Source organism: Delphinapterus leucas, chromosome 17 (assembly GCF_059928025.1).
Source record: "Delphinapterus leucas isolate spDelLeu-1000000601 "Yukka" chromosome 17, BTC_Dleu_Yukka2, whole genome shotgun sequence".
In the NCBI taxonomy this organism is placed as follows: domain Eukaryota; kingdom Metazoa; phylum Chordata; class Mammalia; order Artiodactyla; family Monodontidae; genus Delphinapterus; species Delphinapterus leucas.
The window spans coordinates 56,911,397-56,924,971 of NC_143145.1; the positions used below are offsets into that span (position 1 = coordinate 56,911,397).

The 13,575-nt window shown below is 34.5% G+C and overlaps 1 protein-coding gene across 9 annotated transcripts in view; it reads right to left on the reverse strand.

Annotated features, from left to right (window-relative positions):
• CPNE3 (copine 3) overlaps positions 1 to 13,575 on the reverse strand; it is a 45,824-nt gene that overhangs the window by 18,123 nt on the left and 14,126 nt on the right. For all 9 annotated transcript variants that reach the window (XM_022554983.2, XM_089898999.1, XM_089898995.1 and 6 more), the window contains 6 exons: positions 13,128 to 13,307; positions 11,645 to 11,719; positions 10,336 to 10,407; positions 6,313 to 6,396; positions 4,232 to 4,321; positions 156 to 254 (listed from right to left, as the gene is read on the reverse strand). In XM_022554983.2, coding sequence (XP_022410691.1) covers positions 156 to 254; positions 4,232 to 4,321; positions 6,313 to 6,396; positions 10,336 to 10,407; positions 11,645 to 11,719; positions 13,128 to 13,307 — 600 coding nt within the window. The remainder of the gene's footprint in view (positions 1 to 155; positions 255 to 4,231; positions 4,322 to 6,312; positions 6,397 to 10,335; positions 10,408 to 11,644; positions 11,720 to 13,127; positions 13,308 to 13,575) is intronic.

Below are 13,575 nucleotides of genomic sequence, written 5' to 3' on the forward strand. Positions count from 1 at the left end.
TCATCCAACTACTAAACAAATAAAATCCACAGACTTCAGAGCATTACATAATATAGAGTAAACGCATGGAAAACTATTTTCTATGCCAAGAGAAAAAATGAATAAATACAGGGCCAAACTATAAGGTATATGCAAATGACAAGGATGCAACTTACAGGTGAATTTCTGGAGGCTTCTTTCAGTTTTGTCATGGTGGTTTGAAATGTTCCAATGAGATCATGGGACCCATCATTGTCATGATCATAACACTCTACCTAGAAGTAAGTATAATAAAAATATATAAAAATCAATATAATTTTGTTAAAAAGTATTGGCTGCAACAAATGGGACTTACCAAGAAGTGTACTTTTAATTAAAATTAGTGAAAATGTTTAACATACAGTCCTACTTGGAGAAGTAGGAACTAACTTCCTAGAGGAACAATACTGAAACACTTTCAAACACTCGCTATCCTTGGAATGGGGTTCTAGGACACATCACAGGCAGATGAAAAACACAAATACTGTTCAAATTCCACATTAAGCAGTTTCCAGTTCCTGTACATGCCCTTTACAAGTGCTGATAAAATCAAAATGGAATTAGACCTTCTTTCTCATCTGCTTTTTACCTTGTTATCATTTTACAATGGCTAAAGCCACTATCTATCTGGAGGAAGAAAGGAAGTCAGTATCCTAGGCAGCTAAAAATTGTATAATTAAATTCTAGATGATTAGTAACTACGGAAAACATATTTCATTAGTTGCAGTTTGGTGAGGTTAGGCTTCTATTAGGAGTTAGATATGATGAAGTCAGATTTGCATCATTCTGAGGATCACAACCCTCACAATGAAAAGGAAAATTCCAGGAAAACAGTTTTTTATACACTGAGGAAGTATCTATACTGGGTCATAATTATTTTATTTCCACGTAAGACAGGAATCTTGGCTATGGCTCTCATTAAAGGCTCGCTCTTTCTTGAAGCAGACAGAAGAGAGCTGAGGGTATTTGATTTCCATATAGTTTTGCACCAGGTTGACAGATGTAGCCAAAGAGTAAATATTCACAAGAATACCTGAATATTCATTGCAATGAGAAAATAAGGTGATGTGAACTCTTAGCAAACAGAGGTGTTCACTGTGATCATAAATAACCGATTTTTTTTTTTTTTTTGCGGTACGCGGGCCTCTCACTGCTGTGGCCTCTCCCATTGCAGCCTCTCCCGTTGCGGAGCACAGACTCCGGACGCGCAGGCTCAGCGGCCATGGCTCACGGGCCCAGCCACTCCGCGGCATGTGGGATCTTCCCGGACCGGGACACGAACCCGTGTCCCCTGCATCGGCAGGCAGACTCTCAACCACTGCGCCACCAGGGAAGCCCCGATGTTTTTATAGTGCTTTGTAATTTCAAACATTTCTTTCTGCAAACATTTATTACATGCATTGCACACAATATCTACTGAGGCTTGTCAGGTAGGAGAAGAATTAAATAGTCTTAGAAGATGACATATCTTGTGTGGTAACCAACAATGTAAATCTGTTCCAAGGAAACTTTTGAATCCTTCTATAGCCTATGATTTAAAATAAAAGCCTGTACCTGAGAAGCAATTTGCATCTTACCCTATGCCAATCTTCCATCCTGCTATAATCCTTTACAAAGTTATATTAATCACCAAGCTAAAATGCTCAGGATTTATATATATTCACCTAGCAAAGTGATTTATTTTCTTCTCAGTTCTCTAAGAGGTGAATTGAGTGCTTATCATAACAGGAAGTCTTTCACCCCTTATATTTTCATTATTATTCAGGAAGACTAAAAATCAAACAGTCAATAAATAAAACAAACAAGGTCTAGAATTGCAATTTTGAGCAACAGTAAGGGTTTTTATTTGTTCCCAGCACTTCAGTCACTGATCAATTCTGACCTGCTAACTCTTGCCCTACATATCCAATACTCAATTTTTAAACCAAAAGCCCTTTATCTGACAGAAAAGAAAATTAATGACCTTAATAATTTTTTCTAGAGGAACTAAAATTAAGATAAAGTCAAAACAATCTTAATATTTTAATAATTTCATTTTTAAGAGTTTTTTTTTTATTATGGAAAACAGAATGTTACATTTTAGACTTGCACTCAGGAAGCTCCAATTTGTACCTAAGACAACAAGATCAAGCTCTGATAAGGCCAAGATTTTATTTAAACAAAGCTTATGCAGGAGCTAAAACTATTCATGTTTAGACTGTCCGAAACTTCAGGGAGTGTAAAAACATTTTTAAAATGTAATTCCCAATAACTCACTACAATAAATATATAATAAAAGTTCACTGTTGCCTCATTAAAGGCAAATGTTTGATGCTAAAGGAAAATGTGACATTTATAATGCTGGCATATGTTCAGATACAGCTTGAGGTAAATGATGTAATGATTTGTGTCATTTAATTTCTCTTCTCAAGAATTTAAAAACTAGTAATATTGGCTGTTTTAAACAACACCATCAGCAATGTTTGTGAAACTGAAATGTATGCATATACACATATGTGCATATGTATACATGTAAAAGAATGCACACATCACACAATACTACATTCACTAAGGCATTCCCCGTTTAGGCATGCATGATTATTTTTCTTATTTGCACGATTTTATGAAAATAATAATACATGCTAGAGTGATAACACTGGCACGTTCATACTGCAGCAAAGAAACTGATGATTCTGACTCTACTCTCTGCTCTATAACTCTTTACTACACCTCTAACCAATTTCCAAATACCAAGAGAATCACTGATGTATGATTTCTGATATTGCAAAGAAATACAGAACTAAAGAAATAGAGACAGTGATGGTGTGGCAAACCAAGTTGTATATAGTCAAAACAAATGGAGAAACTTTTAAGAATTGGAAGACATTCATCAGAGAAAGCTCAGAAAATCAATTTACTTACTATAACAAAATAGCCCTGTAAGCATGCCACTGTGCATAAAAAAAAAAGTTTAAAAAAACATTGTTTCATTGTTAACATATTATTACAATCAGTCAAATACAGTTTAGGCATCTTTTTTCCCCAGCCTTTCTTGCTTCTCAGATCTAATGAAGCTTCAACTTACTATCTTTAATGTGAAAAGCAAAAGTTCTAGATTTAATAACAGTAAAAAGTAATTTGTAAAGCTACTTTTCTATTATTTACTTTGTACCTAGACATTCACTGCTATTTGAAATATCACACAAATCACACTCATTGATTTTTAAAGTTCTCTGCAAACTGAGAACAAAATTTATGGATCTAAGAAATGAAGTAGTTTTCAATAATAACAGCACCTCTACTGTGTTTAGGAGTTTATAAAACTTTTCAGTTTTATTAATTTAATCCTTATGTTATTTTGTTATGTAGACATTATTTTCTCTACTATATAAGTAAAGAAGTTAGATAACCTGCCCAAGAACCCTTAGCTGGTTAAGGACCTAAGTCAAGTCTTGGACTACGGTTTGACTCTTTAAGTCCTTTGCTTGTTCCAGGCCATCACCTTTCCTGCTTTCACCATACTAATTATCAAAAAATAAATAAATAAATAAACAAAACAAATAAACAAACAACTCACCTCAGTTTGCTGACTTCTGAACATGAGAAAGGGGTTCTACCTGGAATCTTACGTAACGAAGTGACTCTAGTATAAAAGTGTCTTAAAAATAATGTATCTATTTTGATAAACGGCTATAAGTGAAACCATTAAAAGAAATTCTTAGCTATCTGCTTCTGCTCCCTGTTCCCGCTCTGCTTTCCTCTAAAAACTCTAAAACTAAAGCCATCCAAATGTTTTAATAAATTTTACCTTACTCTGAAAATATCAGTGACAGAAAATGTCACCACTATTCTGCTCTGTGCTAAGGGCAGGAGGAAGCTCTGGGTTCTCAGTTAAAGTAACATCTGTTTTTATCTGCAAAGAACACACCAAAGGCAAAGAGTGTAGTTAAAGGTTCCTATTCACAGAGCAGAGGAATCTTATTAAAAGGAAGACTTAAATTAAATATTTTATTTTAAAAAATAAAAATCACAATGTTTGATTAAGGATTAGGTCAACAGATCACTCAAAATGTCTGCTCCTTCAAACTGACTACTTACCAGAAACATTTCTATTTTATTATTCATAATGTAAATAAAATTCAAACATTTCTTTCTTTAAATACTATCTAATGAAATAATTTATAAAAGCAGTGAGTGTGTGTGTATATATAATATATGTATAATTTCAAATTACCTTAATAGTTTTATCCATATCTCCATAGCACAGGGAGTTAAGAGAGATTTTAAAAGGCCTCCAAACAGGATTCAAGTTGTTTTTAATAACCTATAAAAAAAAAGATTTAAAGACAAGTTAGAAAAATATTCCATTCATTAATGCTTTGTTCTTGCCTTTCCTAGATTCCCACCACTCTCATCATACATCCTTCACCTCTTCACCCACCCAACTTTGTCAATGAAAACCTAGCTAGGATAATATTATACACCTGTTATATGAAAAATGTTATAGATTGTCTAATTGTGATACACTGTGAGAAAGAAAAAAACTGGGAAATATATCCACTCTTTATAAGGTGCACTTAAAAATTAGAGAAGATTATTGGTTTTGTTGGAAACCAGAGTTTTCACAGCAGGACATAAAATTCAAATATGTAATAAGAAAGGCTCAGAAAGAACCTTGCTATGTTGGTTGTGAAGTGGAAAAATAGTCTAAATTCATAATTTAAAATTTTTAAAATATGTATATATAATAAACATATATACACAAATATACATATTTCTCAGTTGTGTCCATTGAAAAGGTCTAAAAGCAATGACATCCCAGTAGAATGAGCACTCATATACCCTACTGTCCAAATACTACTACCCTCTTAAAGGAATAGGGTTCCATAAGAGAAATAGCTCATTCCAGACTTGGGACAGGTTAGGTACATGTTGAATTAAGAACATAATTTCACATAAAATAAGAGACTGCTTAAAGACTAATGGAGTCATGTTAAAAGAACCCAAGAACCATTTGAAGGAGCTCTTCCTGGTCAAATTTGGATTAATATGAGCAGCAAAATTCATGACAGTAATGAATTATAAACACAGTGAATATACTATAACAATCCATGGGTCTATAATGATTCTAAAAATAAAAGTGAGAGAAATAAGAGTATCTGCAACCTCCAATATAAGTGATTCAGGTATGGATCATCAATGGATGCTAAGACCACTGGGCGAAATGGAGGTTATTCATGCAGTCTCAAAGAATCACACTGCAATCATTTATTAATTACAAAGGGAAAAAGGTGAGACTTTATCATGGCATAATCTGGTGGTCACCAGCTTAACCTAGTAGCCCAGACTGGAATCATCAGTACTGGGCATCCTGACACACCCTGATGATGGAAGATACACATACTGTGTTCTAGATGGAAATGTTTGATCTGGACCTAATTGTGAGGAAACAAAAGAATCCAGTATGTTAGACATACAGATCTTGATTACTCAAGAGATTCATAGCCTGAAGGTATAAGGGAGGTAGGGAGAAGAGGACTATATTGGGAACATAATAGCCAAATGCAAAACGTGAACCTCGATTGGATCCTGTATTAAACAAAACAAAACAAAACAAAACATATATAAAACGTGGGAAAATTGGGGAGATCTGAAGATGAATTGTATATTAGATGATGTTACTAAATCAATGTTAATGCTCTCAGTTACGGACGTGTAGAGAAATGCCCTTGTTCTTGAGAAATACCTACTGTAGCATTTAAAGGTGAAAAGCCATGATGTCTGCAGCCTACATTAGGATAGTTTTGCAAAAGGGCATGGATATGTGTGTGAGAGAGAGAAAGAACACACATGTATGCAGTTATGACCATTTGATCAATCTAGGTGAGGGATACACTGGTATACATTTTAGTGTTCTTTATAGGGTTTTAAAAATTAAGCATAGTAGCACCTCCTTATTAAAAGAAAAAAAATGAGCATGCTGACTTTGTGTCTCTGGCAATTATATATGTCTGAACTCAGATTAATATTTTTATAAATACATAATTTTTTTTTTTTTGCGGTATGCGGGCCTCTCACTGTTGTGGCCTCTCCCGTTGTGGAGCACAGGCTCCGGACACGCAGGCTCAGCGGCCATGGCTCACGGGCCCAGCCGCTCCGTGGCATGTGGGATCTTCCCGGACCGGGGCACGAACCCGTGTCCCCTGCATCAGCAGGCGGACTCTCAACCACTGCGCCAATCATAATTTTTAAAAATTCAGATTACTACAATTCCAAAGGAAACCTCAACCCTACTTTTCAAATTCAGATATTCACCTCTGTTCGATGAACCATTAGCCAGTTTCCATCAGACATCTGCTTGTGGAATTCCAGGTATGGATCTGACTTTCCAAATAGATCCTACATTAAAATAAAAAAGCAATTATTCTCCTCCTAAACCATGAGAAACCACACTTTATACATGTTACATGTTAGCAGTACCTGAAGTTTAACTCTATAGTAAAGATATATACAGTACAATACAGCAGTAAATACAAATCCCAACACCTTCCTCACAAACATATGAGCCTGCTCAAGTCTACCAGGAGAACTTTTAAGGCACTTGTGATAAATGCTCATAATCCTGTGTATCACACCCTTACATGATGGCTTTAAAATACAGTGATCAATAGGACCCGTTATCAATACAATATGTTTTTAGCTTGTTTTCATTATTAACAGTGTTCATTCATTCACATAGCACTGAGTAGTTTTATATAAATGATCCCATACATTAGTCATACTAACTCCATGAGAGACAGAACGAGAAAATGGATTCAGAGGAGTTAAATGACTTTGCCAAGATCATACAACTAATTAATTGATGGATCTGAGCTTTGAGTTCATATCTTACCCTTCTATGTCCAATACTCCTTCAGCAATCCCACACATTTCTTTACACACACAAAGGAGCAAACACAAGTAGATATGTGGAATGCACAACAGAAGTACTTCAAGGGCACAAAGTACATCCCCTATTTCCTCTGTAATTCACCACATCACAGCACTCCTGTATAATGCTCAAGTACAATGAGTGTTCAAAAATACCCTTATCGCCATCTTACACACACACACACACACACACACACACACACACACTCTTACACAGGGAGATAAAATTCTGGAAGAATGTACAAATTGTTCCCAGAGGTAAAACTCAGATAGTAAGATTGTGGATGATTTTATTTTCTCATTTTTATTTTATCTTCATTTTGAAATTTCTATACTCCTTAGCATATATTACTTATTATTTGTGAAATAGAAAGGACACCTGTTAATCTCACAGTAATATACACAGATATGTCGCTAAACTGAAGATGTTTTTCAGTCCTGAATTTACCTCAGTATTAAATTAAGAAGATAATATTACTTCCTTCCTCGGCACGGTCTAATGTTAAGAAAGTAACACATTCGGCACAGTCAAAAATGTGAACACAAAGACTAAGTAGAACTTTTAAAATTTAATCTTATCTTTAAGAAGAACCTTAGGTAATGTAATAAGCCTCTCTATGCCCCATTTTATAAAACTAAGAACAGCATTATACATAGAGGAGTTAACTTTCCAAAAACACATTAACATGCCCTGTCTCACTTATCTTAGAAATAATCTTTTGAGAAAGGCAGAATATCATTATTACCATATTGAAGGTCAGAAAACAGACCTTGTTTGAAAGTTCATTAATATGACAGTAGTAGAACTAAAATAAGAATTAAAAGTCCCTGACTCTGGGATAAGTTAAGTCAAAAAAGCAAGGTAGAGGAACGTATGCATAATATATTACGCTACACTTACTCATGGGCTGAGGCTGGGGAATATAAATACAAATACATACATACACACATGCACACACATATCTATGTATATAGATATACACATGTATGTCTATTTGTATGTTTATATATACACACAGACATATACACAAAGACATACATATACATATGCACATGTATAGACACACACAAAAAAACCTTAGTTTTTTTGGAAAATGAAGGATTAAACCATAAAATATAAATTTTTAAAAAGTATTACATACAGCCAGGAAAGAGAAAAAAATATAGAGCAGACAGGGAAAGAAGTTAAATTTCTTGAACATACCTTGTTTTGATTAATTCTTATTGATGCCTAATGCCTACTGATGCCTAGATTTGGCTTTGGAACCATCTTATACATGATTGTAAAACAAAATTAAATAAAAAATAAATTGTAAAGCAATCCCTAAATATCAAAAGCAAGATTCGATTATGTGTTAATGTTACAGCATAACCATTCAGAGAAGAATTATTTGAAACACAAGAGTTGAACTGTAGAACTCAAGTGGAATATATAAGCCTAAAGACAAAAAGAACTTCAAAGAAAGCTCAAACTGTTTTCAGTAAAAATATTTTAATTGTAACATGAATATTTATATTCTTAAACTATTAGATATTATATAGGACAAAACAGATAAGCAATTATGTTAGTATCTTTGGGAATCAACATTTTTGACATAAGTGAAAAGAGGTGCTACCTACAGAATTAAAGAAATACAGCCTTGTAATTCTACATCTAAACTGGAAATCGTTGTACAAATTTATGATTTAGTTTCCCTTAAAAAAGAAAAGACTTTCCTATATCTGTCCACTGAAAAATCCTAGAAACAATGAGTGACAACAATCAATAAATGTTAAGCACTTCTAGTACCACATTGTGGACTCATTGTAGAAAGGCTCCCTTTGATCTGTCAATCTGGAGCAGAAATCAGATAAAATAAGCCTGGAACATTTGTCATGCCACAGAGCAGGAAGCTATCCAGAGACCTCTGGGGTCATGCCAAATGGTCTCATGAACAAACTTAAATAGGTTCCCTCCCATAGGCTAAAGTTGGGATACTTTAGGCATCAATAAGAATTAATCAATATAGTTCACAGCAATACTAAAAAAAATTTTTTTAAGTCCTCATTGGTCACATATAGAGGAATTTATTATTTTGAAAAATGGTGAATATGATTAAAAAAATCAAACATTTCAGCTTGCCTTTTCTGGACAAACTGTATCTCAGAATAAATAAATACCTAATGTGAAGAAGAATATTTCTCTCTGTAGAAGTATTCTCACAAGTAAATGAAGAAGTGATGATAGCATGAGAATATCACTATTTAAAGACCCTTAATAAAATAATATATCTAGGTAGTTGTCATCAATGGTCACTAATACCCCAAAAGACAGAACTTGACAATGTGTGCCTCTTGATGGAATTAATGCCACCACCTATGAAACTCATACCAATTCAAGATACCACCAGATCATACCTCTAGATTCAATTCCAGCTTACAGAAATCAGGAAATAAAGGTGGAGAGATGAACAAGTTACATGACACCACAGGGATTTAATTAGCTTATACAGTGTGTGGAAACTTCTATAGGACAAAGGAGTCGGTTTATTGAATAAATTCCATGGATGGATAGGAGGGAGGGGGAGACAGAAAGGGAATAAGAGAGGAAGAGAGGGAGGAAGGGAAGAAGTAAAAGGAAGAGGAGAATTTATAGATTAAAAAAATTTAAGAGACATATTAACCAATTATATTATTTTAAAAGTCCTTAGAGATACACCAAAACATATATGGATGAAATGATGTGACGTCTGGGAGGAGAGAAAGTAGATAGGGGTAGGGATGAGACAAAACTGGTCATGAGTTAAAACTGTTAAAGATAGGTGGTGGGAACATGGGATTTTTAAAAAATACTTTTCTATTTTTGTATATGTTTAAACTTGTCCAAAAAAAAAAGATACTGGCTACTAGTCTAAGATATTTGCACACTGAATTGTAAGGTATATGAAAATGATGAAGACTAATGATTGGATTACAGGATTACATACAAAAATCACTCAAAGAATTATTCCAAACCATGCTATAAACTAAACTGCTGTGTTCTTATGTACTGGTACTCATTCTTCAAGAAAAATTGACTTTTGAACGCAAAGAGGAAAATCTAATTAATAAAGCATGGAATTTTCACTTTTTTCCTTAAGTAATCCAAATACACTCTCAAACGCCTCTTACAGTAACATTAATGATTGTATTAATTCTTCTTTTAAGCTATACAAACACTTTGATTACATCTAGAGGAAAGAGGTAAAGAGAAATGGCTTCTGCTTAAACACACACACAAACAGAAAGCAGAATTCGGAAGTAACTAACACTCAAAGTGATGCTTAGATGACAGAGTTCATAATATTAATTCCATTATTATTTTCTCAAAAAGGAATCAATGTGAGGCAAAACATGATACCCTTGTTGAAATCTGCATCACCTACCTACCTTATTATCAAGTTTTCTTGCTTCCATTTCAAACAAGACAACTCTGTTATCCTTTATTTCTTCAGCTGAAATCTATGAGTAGACAAGGTAAGTGAAAGAACACGTTTTGGGGATTTTGACATACTCAGGAAGTACTGAATTATTCTGTTATCTAATGGTATATAAAGTCTATACTAATATGTGAATTCTAAAAGGTTTAATAACAAAATGGTACCATTAAGAAAGATTTATCACTATTTCTTTTATGCATGTGAAATAAATATTTTCCCAAAATATGCCTAGTCTGCATTATGCAGCTTCCTATTTAATGCTGTTGCCCAAACTGGATCTTCCCTCTTCCAGTGAAAAATCAAAGCCCTGGATGATTGCACAACACTAGTGAGAGCTCTCCAAACATTGAGAAGCATGAGTAAATCACACACTATAAATTCAAATATCGGATCAATATTTTCATCCAAGGTAACTGAAAGACTTATTCTACTTAAAAATAAATTCCAGGCTATCATGACCCCAAAAGCAATAAAGCTAACTACTGATAATGATCTCTGTCCCACACACAGAAGTCAACACCCTCAAAAGACTGAACATTCTTATGCCTCAGGAATCTAAACTAGGGCAAAACAGCTGCTCAGAGAAATGTGTTTGATAATCGTAATAATCTTCAAACACGGTTTTCTCAGAGAGCCAGCCTTCTCAGGCAGAGCTAAAGTAAAACAACTATCTCTTCAGGCGGTGATTACCTGGACAGAAACTCTAGAAGATAAAATATGTAAAAGCATGGCATTATGTAATTTGAAATCTGAAACAAGATAATGCATATATTCATTTGCCCAGGTCCAGTAATCAGCAATGGAAAATTTGGAGAGCAAAGTGCAAGCACAAAAGAAACATGGTTAAGAGTTAAGAGGTTCAATGGCCATGTCATAATGCGAGATCATTCTGGAATCAAAACCATTACGGAAAGTCTCTGCCATGTTTGCTTTGTTGAGAGCCAAATTGATCCATTCAGATTATTAAGTAATTTCTTTCTCACTTGGGAATTTACGCTTCCATCGGGAAGAGGCAAGCATTACCAAGATGTGCCTGACTCTATAGGCAGCTTAAAAAACTCAAAGAAGGGATTCCCACACTGCATTTTTCTTTCTTTTTGGCACAACACAGTTTCCAGTTGTGATCACTTTAAGGCAAGGCAACATTCAGGATCAAATGATAAAGCATGGCTGTGGAATATTTGTCTGATATATACAGTTTTAGCACGTCCTATTATGCTAAATCTTCGGAGGAAAAAAGACAAATATCTTATCGTTACCGTAATTCTTCCTTTCCCTGCAGGTCTGCCATTTTTAAGCACCAGTGGTCGAGTTAGTTTCTTACTGGAAACAATCTGTTAAAATTGGAAAGTGATAGAAAGAGCTATTTCACTTCAACATGTGAATGTTTAGACTGAATGGTTTCAAAAAGGGTTGAGTATAAAGTTCACTTAAAGTCATTAGAAACAGAAACATTAAGTCCATTCCTTAAAGACTTAGAGATTATAAAACACATCTACACCCACTGCAAAAGATTTCCAAGGAGCCAATCCGGATAGATAAAATCTCCCCACCCACTAGTTTCTTTATCAACTACTTCAAAGTTAAATCCTTCCTTGTAATGAAAAAAGAGGGCCAGATTCTCATCATATACAAATCACTGAGCTGAAATGAAACCCCTGTAGGTAAAAGGTGGGTCTTAGAATGCTCAATAAATGGGATTCAATTTTTCAGCTGAAACATAACTTCAGTATATAATCCCCACAAGATATCATTTTGATTAAAATAATATAGTAGACCTAGGTACTCTCAAATAGATCCATTTCTCAAATTTATTATAATTTTAGATATACTGTGATTTTTTCCCAATCAATACTTCTTTAATTTTCTCTTTGATACTATTTATCAAAGTTTGAGAAAATTGATCAGCTCCATGTTGTCCTTGAGACATAGGAAATAACATGATCTCCAAAAAATTCAACACTAAAAAATAAACTCATAAAAGACAAATCTTAGAAATAGATGTCACCCACTGAAAAAAAATGACTCCTCCCTCCTGAAGCCTTCCCTATTCTATCATAAATGGTCATGATCTCTCCTTACAAGTCAAACTGAGCTAGAAGCACAATGGTGAGCCCACAGACACACCCCTGCTCTGACCCAACCTGTAATATCCTAGAAAGACAAACAATTAAGCAACTACAGTAAAATATGGTCAGTGTTAAGGTAGAAGTGGTAGAGAGGACCAAGCGAGCACATGGAGGTGATCCAAACTACTCTAGGGCTTCAGAGAAGGCTTGCTAGGGGGAGTAAGGTCCATACCTAAGGTTAGAGGAGGAGCAAGCCAGGTAAAGGGATGGTGCTGGGGCCGGGATGGGGGGGGGAGGTGGGGAGGGTGGGCTCAAGGGGCACCAGTCATGCTAGTTAGAACATCGGAGAAGCTGCTGTTACTTTGACAGCATTTATGACTTAAACAAAAGAACAATACTGTACTGAAAACTGCAAACAGCAGACAAGCAGTTAGATCAATGGTATTATTTATTGAAATGTTGAATGAAACACCCATACACACATGGTCCCTACCCTCATGAAAAATAAGATAAATTCTATAATGTTCAAGCAAAACATACTAATATATGAACTCAATCTTTAAAGTAATTACAGCGTTTTTCAACTTTAGCAATTAAACTGATGAGCACTTATCAGAAACACCCAATTCTTTGGTTCAAATTTAGACAAAACATTTATACTATATATACTCACTTGTCCAAGGGTACATTCACATTCTCCTAGGAAGTCATCATCACTCAGCTCGATAGTTTTGTTGTCAATGTCATAAATCCCAAATTTCAATTTCTGAACCACTTCAAAGTAGTAATCAATAATAAATGTCTTGGAAAATTTGGGATTCAAGCAATTCTTAATCCTTTCTGTGCGGTCAACCTATATTCCCTCCCCCAAAATAAAAAAGTTTCTTCAGATCAAAAGTGCATGTGTTTAATATCTTTACATACTACATGTAACTAAATACAGGCATGGTATCTAAAGGAAGTGTTTATATGTGTATGAAAAATTTCACAATCAAGGACAAACTGCCCAAAAAACTGCAATAACAGATGAGATGGTTTTATTATTTTTAACATTTTTAATAAACTCTTCATATTATCACAAGAGCAATACAGATTGCTTTTCACCTACAAGTATTTAACAT